Source organism: Pavona decussata, unplaced genomic scaffold (genome assembly GCF_977016875.1).
Source record: "Pavona decussata unplaced genomic scaffold, jaPavDecu1.1 SCAFFOLD_315, whole genome shotgun sequence".
NCBI classification, from domain to species: domain Eukaryota; kingdom Metazoa; phylum Cnidaria; class Anthozoa; order Scleractinia; family Agariciidae; genus Pavona; species Pavona decussata.
The window spans coordinates 959,163-977,500 of NW_028145706.1; the positions used below are offsets into that span (position 1 = coordinate 959,163).

At 40.9% G+C, this 18,338-nt stretch overlaps 3 protein-coding genes across 6 annotated transcripts in view; 1 reads left to right on the forward strand and 2 right to left on the reverse strand.

Moving 5' to 3' along the window:
- Positions 1 to 18,338, forward strand: part of LOC146454102 (uncharacterized) — a 392,508-nt gene that overhangs the window by 320,057 nt on the left and 54,113 nt on the right. The window lies entirely within an intron of this gene.
- Positions 1 to 18,338, reverse strand: part of LOC146454111 (uncharacterized) — a 143,928-nt gene that overhangs the window by 120,796 nt on the left and 4,794 nt on the right. For both annotated transcript variants that reach the window (XM_085095849.1, XM_085095848.1), the window contains exons 2-5: positions 8,080 to 8,322; positions 5,361 to 5,639; positions 1,571 to 1,825; positions 895 to 945 (exon numbers count right to left, since the gene is read on the reverse strand). In XM_085095849.1, the coding sequence (XP_084951975.1) occupies positions 895 to 945; positions 1,571 to 1,825; positions 5,361 to 5,639; positions 8,080 to 8,322 (828 nt within the window). The remainder of the gene's footprint in view (positions 1 to 894; positions 946 to 1,570; positions 1,826 to 5,360; positions 5,640 to 8,079; positions 8,323 to 18,338) is intronic.
- On the reverse strand, positions 9,762 to 14,094 carry LOC146454118 (uncharacterized). 2 transcript variants are annotated; one of them, XM_085095872.1, is made up of 2 exons: positions 12,918 to 13,059; positions 9,762 to 11,229 (listed from the first exon to the last, which is right to left on the reverse strand). In XM_085095872.1, exon 2 carries the CDS (start codon positions 11,215 to 11,217, stop codon positions 10,048 to 10,050), a length of 1,170 nt encoding a protein of 389 aa, XP_084951998.1. In that variant the 5' UTR covers positions 11,218 to 11,229; positions 12,918 to 13,059; the 3' UTR covers positions 9,762 to 10,047. The 2 variants fall into 2 exon arrangements, with proteins under 2 accessions (XP_084951998.1, XP_084951999.1); XM_085095873.1 differs by having other exon boundaries at positions 11,092 to 11,229; positions 12,918 to 14,094.

Here is an 18,338-nt window from a genome sequence, read left to right on the forward strand (position 1 = left end):
TTCTTCCGTAATTATTTTGTGGATCACTGCCACATGCAGTTCTCCAAAACCCCAGAAAAATATCATATTAGCTCAGAAATAATCAAAACCGATAACGAAACCTGATACAACAAACACTTTCACAATAGAGGTAAACAAAATATGAAATTTTCGAAGAACACCGCCCTGGCGTGAACAATTAACTAAAGAGACATACCAAATTCATAAGGTTTGGTTGTGCTTGCTTTAATATTGTGAAGTTATGCACTAAATTCACTGCGCCATCGCCCCCGCTTCCCCCCTTCGACAAGGCTGAATAGGGTTAAAATGAAATTTCTGATTCTCATCATCGTCCCGGCTTTGGATGCAAAGAAGAGTGTGTCATGAGACCCCAAAGAATTGTGGGTAACCACGCATTTTTCAGAGAAAATCAAGATTCAATTCCGAGAAAATGCCATACATTGTTATGTTTCTTAAAGCTTTTAAAATTATTGTTGCTTAATATCTCTGAAAAATGGGTGATAACCCACAATTTTATTGTCAGATTTCAATAGCCTTTGCTAAGATCTTCTTTTCTCGCGGTCATAAACTGAGCAAAAATACCGTCCTTAAGTCACGTTTTGGTTCTTAGTTTCCACAATTAGACGCAACTAGTTACAAACTAACAAACTGTTATTATTTCTCTCCACAACGGTAAAAACTACTCTTACACGGATAGCATGGCCAAATGTCAAACTTTTCCTCGACTGAAGAAAAACACATCAATGCACCTTACACCTTTTAAAAAAAGTAAAGGACAAATCTTTGTTATTATTATTATTATTATTATTATTATTATTATTATTATTATTATTATTATCATTATCATGGATCTTTACTGGATCACGTTACAGGTTATTTCTAGCAAATGGTTACCTTTTGATGTAGGTTCCGATGATTTGCCAGTGCTAGGTGTGGGCGGCAGTTCTACGAAAAGTGAGACAGTAAAGAATAAGATACTTAGGACACTACTTGTTATTTTTTTTCTCTGACCATTGATGCCAGTCTGCTACTCTTGATAAAAACGGTTAAGTTTAAAAACAACGAGTTGCACAGGTTTGGGGTGCTAACTGCAAATTTAGATGTCTTTTTAGTTGTGACATGCTTGAAAATCTCTTCTCAACCAAAATATCATCACAGCAAAATAAAATACAGATTTCCATTTAATTCAACAGGAGCCAAGTTAAAAAAAAGGTCAGATTTTACCAGCAAATGTGGTATAAAAGACGCATATCCTTTTGGGGGTGAATAACAAGTGAGGGTGAAAGTGGCCAGGACACACCTCCTTTATGCCAGGCATCTTGTCTGAACCCAATGGCACGAGGAAACACATACAAATAGTAGCTACAAGCTATATGATTACTAGAAAACAATAGTTGTCTTTGTAATAATGTCGATCAGACTATGAGCTCGATATTTCTATCAAATGATAGCTAATGGGGGGACAACCAAAATCAATGGACATTTAAATCCTAAATCAAACAACATCTAAATTTAATGTTAACTGTATATTGTAAGAAAATTTACTTCCACAGGACTGTAAATGACTCACCGACTTCAAGACAATCAGTGATAGTGTCTGTTCCCAAAAAGTTACTTGCAAAACAGGTATAACAGCCAGTGTCATCTAACTTGGTCTGCCGAAAACTCAAGGCTTTTCCAAGGGAGAGTACAGTTCCACCAGCAGTACTTCCTTTGTACCATGTGATGTTAGGTTCAGGGTTTCCGTCAACAGCGCAGTCAAAAGAGGCAGAACGTCCAAGAAACACAGTGAAATTCCGACCACTACGTGTGGCTAATGGAGGATCTGAAAGAACCAGTGCAACAAAACATGAAGGGTTAGAGCGTAGGTCTAATTACACATAAATGGGGAGTTCACCCAGGGTTTGACTCATTTAGTCATAGTAGTGATTAAGTAGTAGCAGCGGTAATGTTGCAATTTCTATTGTTGTTGTTTTTTTGTCTCTTTTGTTTTCTATCATCATTGTAAGTGTGAGAGAAATGTGATATTTCGTTAAATTTATTTGCTCATTATCATTATTATTATTATTATTATTATTATTATTATTATTATTATTATTATTTATTTTTGTTATTATTGTTATTACTTTTATTATTATTATTATTATTATTATTATTTTTTATTTTTTTAATGATAATAATAATCTCTTTATTGAAATTTCCGAGCAAAATCAATATTTACAAGTTAAAAGTACAAAAAAGAACTATCAAAAACCTATTTACAATTCAATTCATCATCACTAAAAATATATTTGGAAGTTAAAATACGGTCCTTGATGACGTAAAAAAAAAGAAAAAAACAACTCTTTTTAAAAATATAAGCGGATTATATCAGTCATTTAAAACAGCTAAAATTTCGAAAATTAAGAAAAGAAAAGATAAAAAAAACCTGAGAAATTCGTTCCCATCCTAAAACCAAGCCAGTTGTTTATCGATTTCAAAGTCGGTATCTGCAATCTTCACCGGTGCTCTTCGCGTACAACGTGAGCCTCTCAAGCATAGCAGCACAGATCTCAGGAGGGCGAATGAGACTTTGGCGCGAATCCATGACATCGTAATACCGTAATTCTCTCCCTTCTTGGTCGATAAAAGTTCGGCTAGTCTACTATGATATCTCATGCATTCACCTTCCATTCCTCCGGTGGTAGTAGATACCAGTGGAGTAAAGGATCCTTGTTCCGCTTCTAGCACTCTGCCGGCGTACATTCTCTTTTTCTCACTCTCATGCTGGCGGTAGATTTGTTTTGGGGTGAGGCCTCGATAAGACTCTGCGATCGGGTAACAAACCCTTACATCAAAAAAGGCAGAGCCTTGCCGATCCCAGAAGCCACGAGCGTGAATGTCGAGTCGGGCATCCGCTGCTCTGTTTGTACCGGGTGTCAGCACTTCTCCGTTGATCCCCTGAGGTACCGGTTCAATTTGGACATCATTGCACACCATCTTAAGCATTTCGGCTTCCAGCTGATCACGCAGTTCGTTATGTCTTTGAATAATGAAGCCTCCACGTCTGCATACCATGGCGTGGTCTACATCAAAAACATCTCCACACACACAGGCAGACGGGATGTCGCTTATTTGCCAATCATATCTCAAATGAATGGCGTCTTTGAATTCTATCTTGTTTAAGGTAAAACCCACATCTTTAACAGGAATGACTGTTAGCCAGCTAGATGGCCCCTTCTCTGCAGCAAGGTCGGTAGCTCTTTTAGTTTGTTCAGGAAGAGCATTCTTTACTTCCTCTAGGTTTTCTCTAAGGCGCGCATCCTTATCTCTACGGTTACGTTGCTGCAATGTTCTAATTGTATGGTCATCCGGGGGCTCATGCGTCTTGGCCACTATCTGTTCAACTAGCGGTTCAATTATCGAGGTTGAAGCTTCATATTCCGAGGTTGCAGTTTGACATGGGCTTGTGATCCCAAGATCACCCATCCTTACAGGTAATGCTAACAAATCACGTTCAGCTGGCGTGCAGGTGTGCCCTGTGGTAGCAGGAATAAGGGCGTGGCTTATATGGCACGCTCTAGCGGCTCTAGAAGATCTTCGATATCGGGTAATGTTCTAAGATAGTAAGTCCAGCGATGTCTCAACCCGAATGTGAAGGCCGCGTATGAAGCCTGTGGATACGTCGCAGCAAATTCTGCCAGCTTGACAACTTGATCGGCCCATCCCTCCACTTTTCCGTTCACGTACTCCTCTAGGTAGGTTCTAGAGCCTATAGATATGTTAATTGCAGTATCACGAAATACTTCCCTTGCAGCATCCTCTTTCCCCTGTTTAGCAAGTATCCAGCATTTTTTAGCATTGGGATAATATCCTAAGCTAGGTCCCATTTCAGAGGACCAGCACCCGCTGCATCATCAGCATACCAGCATTGCTTTGTAAGGCTTGAGGAATTTAAGCGTGTAATCAACGGTTGGAAGCTAATAGCACAGAGACTCATTGCCATGTTGTCACTTTGTGTAGTGCCTTCTGCAGATGTCAACTCTTTTCCACCGATTACAAATAAGCGCGCAGGCTCTCTGTAAGTGTTTATGGCGTAGATAGATATAGAGGGGCACAGAATCCTGGTGTTATGAATGGCTACCTTACCGCCACTTGTCAAGCCTGCACACACTTGCAGTGAGCTGCAGGCATTAACGATTTCTTGCTTTGTCACTTTCGTCACACACTTTCCGATTACTCTCCTGATCACTTCTCCAACGCCAATCGGCCGCACTTCGCCATTTCCTTTTATTATTATTATTATTATTATTATTATTATTATTATTATTATTATTATTATTATTATTATTATTATTATTATTTTTACTTCTACTTTATTATTTTTATTATTATTGTTATTATTACTATTTTATTGTTTTTACTTGTATTTTCTGTTATTCCTATGATAACGCTGATGATGATGATGATGGTGTTGCTGTTTAATCACTGCTCCTAAAGGAGGTTCAACAGAGCGCAGGTTAGCCTAAGGTGCCTTGCATATTCTGCTCCTCCAATAGCATTCTGTGCTTATTTGAATAAACTACTTTGAGATGACGATCCAAATGGACCACCACATTGATCTCAATAAGCCAGATATCATGACCATAAGCGTATCGTAAAAATAGATGTGCGGATTGTTTTAAAAAGTTATTCATTATCTGGGAGTTTGATCTTTATGCAGGAAAAATCGTCGACGATATCTTAACCCTGAAAACAAAGATGCCAACAATTTATTCCCTATAGGTTACTAAGAATTTACAAGTAACCTCCAATGGGGTATTCTCAAAAGTGCTTGTCGCTAACAGGCATCGCATTTATCGATGAAAGATCGCCAGTAACCTTTGGTATTCCGAACCTTTACGAAAAATTGACTCACTCACTCACTTACTTACACTTCACGATGACAAAGTAGGTTACAGCTTCTACAAAGTTGAAACCACAATAATTCAGTAAAATTTACAGAGGATCATGATTCAGCCAAACTAAGAGTTCAAAGAATTGTTTTTAACTATAATGCCGAAACTGTTGAACAAAATCAAAATAGAGGATACAAGTTACATATACAGGTAGATCCAGGATCCTTCTTAATACCTACATGTAGTCGTCATCTAATGGATAGTTTCTATTTTGCAATGTTTTGTTTGAGCTGGTTGTGTTGTTGTTGTTGTTGTTGTTGTTTACTTTTTTTTACACAATCTGATATCTACAGGAAGGCATTGGTGTAATCGTGCATGTACAAGTGGTGCATGTTTACAAACCCTTTCTTGGTTTATTCTCCACATCAGAGAGTAATGAAATTTTAATACGAGGAAATGCATGATCAATTCCTGTGTACTTACACTGCACTGTCACATTGGTTGTTTTTGTGAGTCCGTCACCATAATCATTGAATGGAGTGCAGCTGAAGGTCACCTGTTTAATTCTTTCATTAACTGGGGTTGAATCAGTGAAAGAATCTTGGCCAGTTGTGGTACTGATCAAACTATTCTCCTCTCTGTACAATCGATACTTTGCAGGTGGATTGGCATCTGCACTACAGGTGAGGTTGACGCTTCCAGTGAGATTAACAATGTTTTTAAGCAAATTAGTTACCAGTCTTGTGTTTGTAGGACGATAGTCTGCAACAAAGAAGGTTTGAGTCATACTTTGACACACTAGCCTTGATCCATACCCAGATGTTTGCCTTCAGTCATAAACATATCTGGTGAGATTTTTCATGTTCTCCAAGCTGATTAATGTGTCAATGAAAATAGCCCATGGCAAGTTCCATCACCATTTTGTGTGACTTTTCAAACCTTTGTTTTGCCATCATGTAGATGAAAGCTTTTATTACAATAGTATATCTTAACGCTTCTACCTTCTATGAAAGTGGTTTCTTGCATTGACTTGAACTTAAAAAGTTTTATTAAATGAAAACAAGAGAGGATGAAGGTAAGAGAGGTAATCCCCCATATAGGCCCTATTCCCATCGTAATCCCTCTGAAGTTATTTTTAGATCTCCGGCGAGATCCAGTGTCCTAAGAGGGTTAGGTGATAGCCAATCATATCTCCTGAATTTTACCCACGTTGACAGCTGAGTCGATTCCCACGCAATGCTACGCGTCTTTCGCGAATTGATCTAAAAACAAAATGGCGGAACATGCATACAAAAAGCGGTGCCTGGATATCTTTTGTGGACGAATGCGAGTTTAAAGTGGTTGTATTTGGACAACGCAAATTGGAAAAGAATCGCTCCGGCATGACTTGTTTTAGAGCCCAGCTGTGCGGAAATTATGCAAGAATATTACAATACAATTAGCTGGCGAAAATTGAAAGCCGTGATTGAACAGACAAACACAAACATCTCAACCTAGGCACGAATTTCGATATTTTACCGCAGTGAGTACAAAATCCCTACAATCATTGAAATCTATGTTTTATTTACTTTCTAATCACGTATGTAGTTAAGAGATTCGTTGGAAGAAACGCGAGAACAAATCTTTTTTCATGCAAGAGTATTACATTTAGCTGTCGAAACATTGACACCCGCAATTGAAGAGACGAGTATAAACATCACAACCTCCGGCAGAAATTTTGATATTTTTATCTCAGTGAGTTCAAAATCCCTTTGGTCATTGAAATCTACATTCCATTAGCTTTTTAATTACGCTGTAGTTAAGCGATTGGCTGGAAGAAACGCGAGAAACAAATCTTTTTTCATGCAAGAGTGTTACATTTTAATAGCTGTCAAAACATTGAAACAGACGAGTATAAACATCACAACCTCCGACAAGAAGTTTGATATTTTTATCGCAGTGAGTCCAAAATTCCTTCCCACAGTGAGTTTAAAATCTCTTCGGACATTCAAATTTTCATTCTATTAGCTTTCAAATCACGTGTATTTCTTAGAGATTCGCTTGAAGTAACGCGAGAAACAATTTCTTTTATGGAAGTGTATGATTGTGATTAGCCGTTGTAAAATTAAAAACGGTGAAAGACACGTAACGCGCGAGGTAACATTATCCGCGAGAAAATCGATACCTTCTAAAGATAACTTCAGAGGGATTACGATGGGGATAGGGCCTATATGGGGGATTACCTCTCTTACCTTCATCCTCTCTTGATGAAAACTAGTACTGTAACCCGCACTATTTTATAGTGTTGTCTCTAGTCAAAGTTTTGTGAAAACAATTGCTCAGCGATCTGATTCGCAGTGTACATGTTCAGTTACAGTTATTACAAATACATAACATTATACACATAAGAAATTGTGCGCACTTTGAGCACTATTGTCAATAAAACTTAGCATCAACATCCTCACTAGCCGTGAGGATATGGAAAATACACCAAATGGGTAGTATGTTGTAGTATGAATCTTACGAGTAGTGTATTTTCCAGTAAAACACTCCCGTCATTATAATGAACAATTATATTAAACAAGTCCAGAACTACAATGTACCATTTGAAAATGTATGCACAAGGCTGTTGTTAGTAATTTATTTAGTAAGTAATTTATTTAATGTCAAATACACAGGGGGTGGTCTCCCAGTCCCCCGAGCCACAGGCTCATGATAAAAGTGTTTGACAATATATAAAAAAAAGATAACAACTACTAGTTAAATTAAAAAAGAACATCTATCTATAAAGATAAATAAATAAAAATAAATCAGGTCAAAGGCAATTGCTGCATTGACAGCCGTTAAAATTTAACTTAGTTAAAAGTCTCCGAAAGGATGATGCATTAGGTGCGTTTTTTACAGCAGATGGCAACTGGTTCCAGATGTGTGACATCATGTACGCATATGAGCCATGAAGGAATCTACTATTGTATGAAGTTTGTACAACAGTTGCCTAAGAAAAATTTCAAGGAGCCCACAATGCCAAAAGCCGAAAGGTAAGGAGCCCAACAAGCGAAGTGTTAGGTGCTACTGCAAAACATTTAGTCGACAATAGCATTTTCTTGGGCGCCCCAGGCTACCGAGCAGCCTTGATGCATTAGGTTTAAAGCTTGAAAGGGGTCAGTAGCACTAAATCAGTCTATCATAGTTTAATGAAAAGATGGTTTGCACATGTACTTACTCTCAACAGTATTGAAAATATCTCCTGTGAATGGGTTTCCAATCCCATTATCAGCAGTACATCTGTAGTATCCTTCATCCTGTTTACCACTGATTTTGAAAGTTTCAGGAACGAAACTATTATCAGAAAGTCTTGTCCAGGTAATATTTGGTGCTGGAAAACCATCAGCTGTACAGTTGAGTGTCACTGTAGCTGTGTCATTCACTGTTATGTTACCAGAAATGCCAGTGATGCTTGGAGGATCTGTAAGAGGATTAAAGGAACAAAATTAATAAGTGATAATTATGGAATAAAAAGACATTCTTGAGAACACTAACAATTATTTCTTTAAATTGATGACATCTTTTTTACGTTTGCATGTGTGCGAGAGTAATAGACTTAGCCCTCCCCCCCCCCCCCCTTCATAGTCTTTGTCGTTATGTGACGTTGATCACGTACGCTCTAGTTTCCAAATAAGGCAATGACATGTGAGCGAGAAATTGTACGGTGAATTGTGAGTTGAACAGCGAGCCAGTTTTCGTGAGATTGCCGATTAAAAGCTGAGTTAAACACAACGCAATCGAGTGAGTTTACAGTTTACCGATAGGGTGTTCGGTATACTTTTGGTGACGGGACCAGGATACACTGTGGAAGCGTCGAGAAACTAGTGGAACCGAGAGATAAACAAGAAACTACGCCGTAGATTGCGAGTGGAGAGATTGTAAATCATGCACGTGGCGAATTTGGAAGACACCGAGAAAGATTTACTCGCCGAAATCGAGAAAGAAATCGAATAACTAAAATACTACCTGGAAGAGTCGGATGAGCAGAAGGGGAATTTTGTAGAGATTGAAGTCACCCATAACCGAACGACAGCAATACACAACAGGCTATGTAATCTCATCGCCCACGTGCAAGAACTCAAGATTGAGCGAGGGATTGACACCGCGAGAGTTATTCGTCAGTGGAAAAAGGATACGAAAGAAAGATACGCTCCGTGGACACTGCAGATGGGAAAGATCGAAAACGCCATCAGTCAGAGACGAAAGGAAATCCAAGACGAAATCGACTAAAAGAAAGCCCACGAACAGAGTGTGAGAGATTTAGGCCGTTAAGAAGCGTTGCGTGACAAAGAGCGAGAAATGTGGGAAGAAAGGTTTCTTCTAAAGCAAGCCTGGCGAAACTTCCCCAATTAAAGATAACTCCGTTCAAAGGCACCGCCGCGGATTGGGTAAGGTTTGAAAACATGTTCCTTACGCAAATTAACAGCAGACCAATTTCTGACGAAAACAAGTTTGGCTATCTCCTCGAGTCTGTCGGGCCGAAAGTAAGAGACAGAATAGCAAATCTCAAACCTGGAACTGTTGGATATAAGACCGCGTGGGAGCGGCTTAAGAGCAAATGCACAGAAAAATCAAGGAAAATTGGAAGATTAAACGAGACTTACCTGTAAGTTGAAGTTTGATTGAGATTCTATCACATGATGGACAGAGCAGGGAGATCACATGAGATAGCACAGCGCACGAGCAAGGTCATTCTTAAAAGGTGTGGGTGTGAGAAGGGAAGAAACCCCAACTCGCCCCACAGAGGAACAGCAAATATGTTCCAATAAGTGAAATATTTGCATATAACTCCTATAGGGAGGGAGAATAAAAAGGTTGGGCATGTGATCTCCCTCCTCTGTCCATCATGTGATAGAATCTCAATCAAACTTCAACTTACAGGTAAGTCTCGTTTAATCTTCCAATTCTATCACATGACTACCAGAGCGGGAGATCCCATGAGACTTTAAAGCCTTCGAGCACCCACATGCAAATAAAGAAACTGGAGGTGTCTAGTAAGATGTAAACATTTACTACACCAAGTTATCTGTTATGTGCTTCTACATGTAGCATAACAATGGAACAGTAACCAAAGAAACATTTTTCCATGAATTGTAACAAGAAACTACAGGGAACAATACATGGGATAACAAGAGACTTAACAAGTCTAATGTGTCAATATAGCAGATGCCATACTGTCATTACTTGACATGATGGGTTTGTCATAGAATTTCCGGAATGTATCAGCAGTACTCCAGCCAGCCTGGGATAAAATTTCATCCAAAGGCACATCCTTCTGCTTAGCTTTGGAAACACTGGCTGCTCTTGTGCTGTGGCTTGTAAACAGCTCAGTGTCGATACCAGATCTTTGCAGCACTATTTTAGCCCATCTAGAGATTGTATCTCTCAATACTGATTTATGCGGTTTAACAAAACTTATAAACAACTGGTGCTCATCACCTCTGATAGTGTGTGTACGTTTCAAGTATTCTTTCAGTGTTTTAATGGGACATATGCGGCAGTCCTGTTGGAAAGCCTGGATAGTGATAACCGATGCTGGTTTCCCTGGTTTGCTTGTTTTGGTATGGCTAGTCAGGTTGAAGACACAAGATGTATCACTAAGATGCATAGTGGTAATATTAAGCAAATGTATCGATTGTCCTCTTTGTCCTGTGATCAGTAGGAGTAACATAAGCAGCTTGAGTGTCAGATCTTTCAATGTCAACTTCTCAACTGGGTCCAAGGTGGTCAAGTGATTTAGGACCAGTGAAACATCCCATATTTTGTTGTACTTAGGATGAGGTGTTCGTTTTTCAAAAACCCCTTTCATAAATCGTACTGTAAGTGGGTGTGAACCAAAGTTGCTGCAGGTGTTCATGTGTAAAATTGACGAGAGAGCTGATCGGGCAGTGTTCAGTGTGGAGTAGCTAAGGTGTTTGTCATATAAGCCCGCCAGGAAATCTAATGCATCACCCATTTGTGGGGAATAGCAATTAATTTTCCTTTCACCACAAAACTTGAGCCACTGTTCAATGTAGGTCTTGTACTGATTTTGGGTGCCGGGGCGCCAGGATACCATGAGGATGTCGGCAACGTGTCCAGAAATATTGTAGTTTGTGAAGGAATTCCTGAGACAGGACACACCATCAATTTCAGTTTTCTCCACAGAGGGTGAGGTTGCTGATGTCCTGGGTGTTGAAGGAGGTTCTTGGCTGGGTTCAGGATCCATGGGGTTTTGTAAAGATGCTGAAGAAGAAATGGGAACCATGGTTGGCTTGGCCATAACGGGACAATGAGAATGCCTGTTGCCTTGCCCTTGTTGATTTTCTGGAGGCATCGCGGGATCAGGCTGAAAGGTGGAAATGCATAAAAGTGAAAAGGATGCCAATTTTGTGAAAAGGCATCTACAAAAGAGCACCCAGGGTCTGGTTTCCAGGAACAGTAGGTGTCAAACTTATGATTGAGCCTTGTGGCAAACAAGTCTATAGTTAGGTCAGGGTATTCTGCAGTGATTTCCTGGAAAGCTCCAGTGTTCAAAGCCCACTCGTGCTTATCATTGAAATTGCGGGACTGTTCATCTGCATCGATATTTGATATTCCAGGAATATGGACAGCAGAGACCCATATCTTCCGAGAAATTGACCATCCCCACAATTCGTGAGCTAGTTGGTCTAACTCAAGAGATTTAGAACCCCCCATGTTATTAACATAGGCGACTGCCGTTGTGTTGTCTAACTGCAGCTGAATATGTATTCCCCTAGTATGATCTGCAAAGGATTTAAGGCCAAAAAATGCTGCCTGCAGTTCTAACAGATTGATGTGCTTTAAAGCCTCCGATGGGGTCCACCTCCCCCCAATCTTTCTTCCATCAAATACTGCTCCCCATCCCTTCTTGGAAGCATCTGTTTGTATAATCATTGAGGGTGTAGGGTAGCAGATGCGCTTCTGGGCCCGTGGTGCATATGTAATCCACCAAAGCAGTTCCTGAATTGATGCCTCGGACAATTTCATTGGCATATTGAAATCCCCTGCATTAGCTGCAAGTGCATTTGTTTTATCGTGTTCAAGTCCCCTGTAGTGGAGAGGTCCATACTCTGCTCCTGGGAACAAGGAGACGATGAGGATAATTACCCTGGCTATGTCTAAAATTAGGAGTGTGGCCTTCTGAGCCATCTGGCGGCAAGCTTTGACAATCTTATCTATCTTTTCTGGTGTTGGTGAGATTGTCATTTTTACTGAATCGAGAATAAAACCAAGGAATGTCAGTGTTTGAGTAGGGAGAAATACTGACTTGTTGGGGTGAATGTAAAAACCTAGTTCAGCGAACAGGTTCACAGTGCTAACAATGTTAAGCTTGCATTCATCCCTGGTGTCACCTTGCAAATAGGAGTCATCAATATAACCCATGCTTATATGGCCCTGGTTGTGTAGTGTTGAGTAAACTGGCTTAAGCATCTTTGTAAAAATGCGTCGAGCACTCGAGAGGCCATTAGGGAGGCAAGTATATTTATAAAGGCAACCCTTAAATTCGAATTTCAAAAATTTTTGGTGGTCTTTCTGTATGGGCACGGTGTAATAGGCATCCTTTAGATCCACTGATGCCATATAACAACCTGGTTTAATCATTTTTGTAACTGTGTCAAGAGTGTCCATTTTAAAATGATGGTGCTCCACTGACTTATTAAACTCTTTAAGGTTGAGGATCACTCTAAAAGACCCATCAGATTTGGGTCTAAGAAAAATTGTAGATATGAATTCACCAGGTTCATGATGTGATCGTTGAATTACTCCTTTCCCTAGAAGGGTTTTAATTTCCTGTTGAACTATAAGCTCTTCTTGAGCATTAAAGACACTCGGCCTGTAATGTGCTTGACAGGGCACAAGGCCCTCTTCAAAGGAAATTTTTACACCAGACACATAGTCTAATATGTTTATATCACTTGTAATTTTACGCCAACTGGGAAAACACTCTCTCAGATTGCCTGCGTGAAAGGTCGTAAGGTCGGGTAAAAATTCAACATTATCATGTGAGCTTACCCCAATGTTTACTGTTTGTTTGTGGTCCCCTCTTTTTTCCGGCTCCGAGGAGGTTGGCCTTTGGATAAAAAATCGTTTCTCCCCCGATATGGAGCATAACGGTTGTTGTTCTGGTGTCCGTAGATTTTTCTACCGCCAAGACGATTATTTCTATCACGGCTGTGACTAGCCTGTGGGGCTGAGGGACGCACTTTTTTAGTGAGTCGGTTGGCATCTGTGATATCTTTTGCCAACTTGGAGAGGTCTCCGAAGAGATACTCGTAGGTCTGGTCGACCGGTGAGCTACTGCATAATGCAGCATAGTCTTTATTAAGGTCATTCTTCATCGCTCGACGCCGGGCGGTGTTCAAATCGTGGTGACCTTGAAGTGTGAGCGCAATGGCATCAGCCATGAACTTGACCAAATCCTTGTTGTCCTTCAATGCAGATGCAAGGACTAGGTCTGTTGCTTTCATCATGGCGACTGCACCGGCCACCAACGCATTCTGCGATTTTTGGGTTCTGGAGTCGTTTGTCCTCGACGTAGCGGATATTTGGTTCCATATTAGGTGATTTACACGTGGCGTTCTGAGTCCTGTCACGTTTTGTGGTCGAGGGTAAAGATCAATCTTCGATTGGATCTTCTCATCCGGCAACTTCTCTTTCAAAAGAGAGTTTACGATACCTGCCAGACCCTCGCTGGCAGCCGGGCCAGTTTTCTCACTGGCATCTAGGTCGCGAGCGATATCAGCCAAAACATTTGGTTCTGATGACCCGCTAGCTGTTAGCGCGGCTACTCGTTCGTCGATTGACTCCGTGACATTGTCTTCCCTCTCAGGGGAGCCGTCGCTAAATTCAGCGGGCTCACTTATAGCCAAGATGTTCTCATTCATCTTTTTCATCTCCTGGAGAAGAGCGGCGAATATTGAGCCTGTAGATGTAGGGCCCGGTGTGCTTTCTTTCCTCAAAAGTTCGTCTTCACTTGGGCCGTCCACGTCCGCCATGCTCAAGGCGGGAAATCGTCTGACTTCAACTACGTTGAAGTGCGAGTAGTTACAACACGTGAACAGTTACATTAAGATGGGGTCAACTACGTTGACTCGCTGTATGCTTATGTGAGCCTTACTGCGTAAGACTAAACAATATTTTCAAGCGAAATTGCAACGAAAATCGTCCAGAAGTGATCTTGCTGGCGATGCAAGCTATACAATGATCTTGCGCGTGCGCTGTGCTATCTCATGGGATCTCCCGCTCTGGTAGTCATGTGGTAGAATCGAAAATTCGCAGCCACAGTCGAAAACCTAACCTACCCTCATTTTCAGTCTGAGATGGATATTAATGAGTTTACAAACCTGCTGGGGTTTATTTTTCGAAATACGGAAGATTTTTGGATTTTTTCGAGATTTTCGATTTCGCCCGTCTGACGGCTGAAATTAGACGCCTCACAAGGTAAAGTCGACCGCCCGAAAAAACTGCTTCGCGTAACCAAAAAAGCGATTCTATCGGCAAACTAACGCTCAGTTTCTGTAAAATGGACATCTAACGTCCTATTTATGACAGATTTCTGGTTCTGAAATGTAAAGTCAACACTTATCAAGCGGATTCTAAATAGTCAGTTGACAAGAGCCCACAAAAGCGAGAATTTATAGGCAAAACTAAAATCGAGCTCTTAATAAGTGGGAATCCTCCAAATTGCCCCAAATTCGGGTTTTGACGCCTTGAGATATAATGTTTCACGTACATTAAAAGTTGGTTGGGTTTTCTAGCGAGCGCTTCAGAATCAGTCGACCAATTTAAAGAAATTTTGCGTGATTGCGCGCTAAGTGACCTAAAATTGACTTAAGTGTTTGTTTACACGAACAAGTTGCATCGATCACATTGAAATGAGCACCCTGAAATAACTAATTTTTTCCATTCCATGTTTAATTTAAGGAAAGAATTTAACTCACCATTTAATATCAGGTTCCTGTTCGCTGGCGTGAAAGTTCGCTGTGACCTTGACTCCCGACGTTGATACGCCGTTTGAATAGATTGCCTTCCCGGGAGAACTTGAAACATTCGATGACACAAATGAAACTACCTGTGCTATATTGAAAGCCATTTCCAAAACTACTTGACTCCTATTTTCTTGTCGGTTGTAGTAAATTGGAACTGACATCAAATAACAGTTTAAAGCTGACATATATCAGCGTTTCGGATAACAAGCGATAGCAACTGCTGGTTTGTATGCATGTGACAATACGTCAAATAATTCACTCTGACATACCTGCCAGCTTTAAATAAAATAAATAAATAAATATTTAAATAACCTTTATTTACCCTCGGCAGTGTTTATAGCACAAGTGCTAGTGGGGCTGAGCATTAAACTTCATAAAGAAATACTACAAATTGAAAATAACATGGTAAAAATCCCAACTGGCAGGAGGCAGACCAGCTGGCTATTTACAAGCGCGTCCGAGGAGTTGAACTTGGGGCTACCGAGAAACAACTCCAGCTAGTGGTCAGAGCGGGACTTGAACCCGGAACTCGACCACGCTGCTTTGGCTGGTAATTTACCTTGTACCTAATATATTTTCTTTAGGATTCTTGCTACTCGATATTTATTCTGGCAAATCCCCCACCCCCTCGATATTTCAGCCACCCAACCGCTCTACTGTCACAAATATTTATTCTCGGTGCTACATCGGTATATCGAACCAACAATCACTGCCTGGGAAACTAAGCGGTCTACACTCTTTGCATCAGAACTAACCGAAATTTGCTAATTGAAGATTCAATGAATCAGCGGCATATGCCGAAGTGGCTAATGCTCCACCTACCGTGGACCGGTGGACCTTGTAATAATACGAAATAAAATGCTTAAAAATCAACGCGAACGGCAGCTTGATAACGTGACTGCAACGAAGCGCCTATAATATTCGACTAGAGAGGATGCTGTTTGTCGAGTGGTCCTCGCTTATCCAAGAGTTCGAGATGGGTCACGTGCGCAAGGGGCTAAGACAGATCTAAGACACGGGTAGCGTGCGCGCCAAGTATGGTTTTTGCCCCCCACCCCCCTTCCCTCCCTTCCCTGAACACGGTGTATGATTTCAAGCGAGTCTGTCCTAATCAGGGTCTGGAGCCTTCCTAGACAGGGTATCGTTGCAAGACGTTCGTCGAGTATTTGGCAACCCGAAATCGGAGACGTTTGTCTGTTTTTATTTAGCAGGTCATAAGCCAACATAAGATCATTTTAACGACTAGATATTAGTCCTACACAGAGTAGGTATTTAGGGTTATTTTCATCCATACAAGGGACAGGGTCAAGCCTCCAGTAACACCCTTTTACCCTAACATGGGTCAATAAACCCTCCCCACCCCCCGCCCCCCGCCGCGGAATGTTCATGATGTGTACAGCCATCCCCCATGTTTAATAGAAAAACTTGATCAGTGGCTCTCCTCATCGTAAAGCCGCAAAGGGTTTGCTGAGGGCTCCTGCCCAAGTATAATTTAATCTACGATGCTTCATGCAATAACTTTGGAATGGGCAAATTGATTGATTGATTGATTGATTGATTGATTGATTGATTGATTGATTGATTGATTGATTGATTGATTGATTAATTGATTGATTGATCATTATCGGGGAATACTCAAATACATACTGAGTGGAGGTTTTCTCGGACCAATCATGATTGTGAGCCGATATGCCATTGTGTATGCTAGCTCTGGCATTTGCTTAAGCCGCGACTACACGAGCGATTTTTTGCCTGCGCAGCTGATACGATTTTTTCAAATTTTGTCGCGTCGCCAGCGCGAGAGGGTAGCTACACGAGTGACAAATTCTAGCGAGATTCACGACAAATTGAAAGCCGCGCAAATCGCATACTTCAAGAGACCTGAGCACTATAAACAAACATGGCAGACGGCCCTTGGACGAGGATATTGTTTTATCAACTATTTGCGTTCTTCTTCTTGACGGTAAAAAGCAAGCGAAGGAAGAAGAAAAGAAAAGGTCAACGTGGGTCCGTCCGTGGCTCGCAAGGAGAAAGGAACGGGGATTTTACCATCAACTTCTGACGGAAATTACAGTCGAGGATACCCCGGCGTTTCGCGAGCTATTCCGTATGACGAACACGAGTTGCAGGGTGGCTACACAGGCGACTATCTCTGCGATACTGTCGCGAAAATTTCAATTCTGGCGACTTTTTTCTTGCGATTTTTTCACCTGTCGCCTCGCCAGGTCGAGGGTGACTGCACGTGCAATTTTCATCTCGCGCTGGGGACGCGACAAAATTTGAAAAAATCGCATCACCTGCGCGAACGAAAAATCGCTTGTGTAGCCGCCCCCGGGGGTACTTCCTATAATGGCCTGTAAGGGGTACCTTTTTCACGTTTCAGGTATATGAAAGGGTAGGGATTTCACGAGTCGAAGGATTTGAAAGGGTAGGGAAATCTGTCATTTAGGTATTTAAAAGGGCCTTTCATTATTTTCCAATGGAAGGTATACGAAAGGGGTACTTTTTCTGCCAAAAATGGTATAAAAAAGGGTAAGGGGTCGGACCTCAAAGCGGAGCCTCCCCGTATTAAATTGTTTTTAGTACCCACCCCTTCCCCCCCCCCCCCCCGGTAGCCATGGTTTTAGGTTTTTTCGGCTCGGGCTAACTGCAAGAATTTAGGTAGTGTTAAATAAATGCTTCCGAGGGGATGCATGTTTTTGCTCCCGGTGGCTCAATCAATGAAATTACATAATCCATAAAATCGATCATAAAAATAGATTGTTTTAGATTTCGGAAATTGATGAAAATCGAAGATTGAAACAGTTGTGAGTATCGACTTTCATCGATTTTAATCAGTTTTCGTCGTTTATATGCATTGCCAATGGTAATCGTTTAGCAAGTGGAAGTCTTACCTATTTTAATTTTTTCTCTTCCTAAAAGGAGATCAATTGCTGCTTTTCCTCTAAATGTGTCAAAAATACGAAAAACCAGTGTAAGCTGTTGTGTCTAGATACCATGACAAAAGTGAAAGAGGTTTTTGGGCTGCTATGGAACCAAATTTTATTAAGCACCTTATAGGTAATATGTGTGCGAAGTGAATTTAAATCAACTAGCAATAATGTAAAAGCTCTAGTTCGTTCACAGAAAAATTGTGTTTCGTGCATAAACGCAACACTCTCGCTTTCTCAAATAACAGCGACATTACTGAGTGAATGTCAGGTATTGATGCGTCTCAGCATTAAAGGGGAAAGAAATACCTGCAATTTCTCTTACTCTATTTGTTAGTTGAACATTTGTTAGTGGAACGTTAATGTGGCTCAATACGTTGATGTTCTCATTGCTTCAACATTGAGCATCATACAGCATGATGATCCTCATCCCCTACCCCTCACCCGTACCCCTCATTCCTCGCTCCCTACCCCTCACCTCCTTCCCCTTACCCCCAACCCCTCACCCCTCACAC

What these genes read in the sequence shown, in the direction of transcription:
- LOC146454118 (XM_085095872.1), bottom strand. Translation starts at nt 11,217, where the DNA reads ATGCCTCCAGAAAATCAACAAGGGCAAGGCAACAGGCATTCTCATTGT.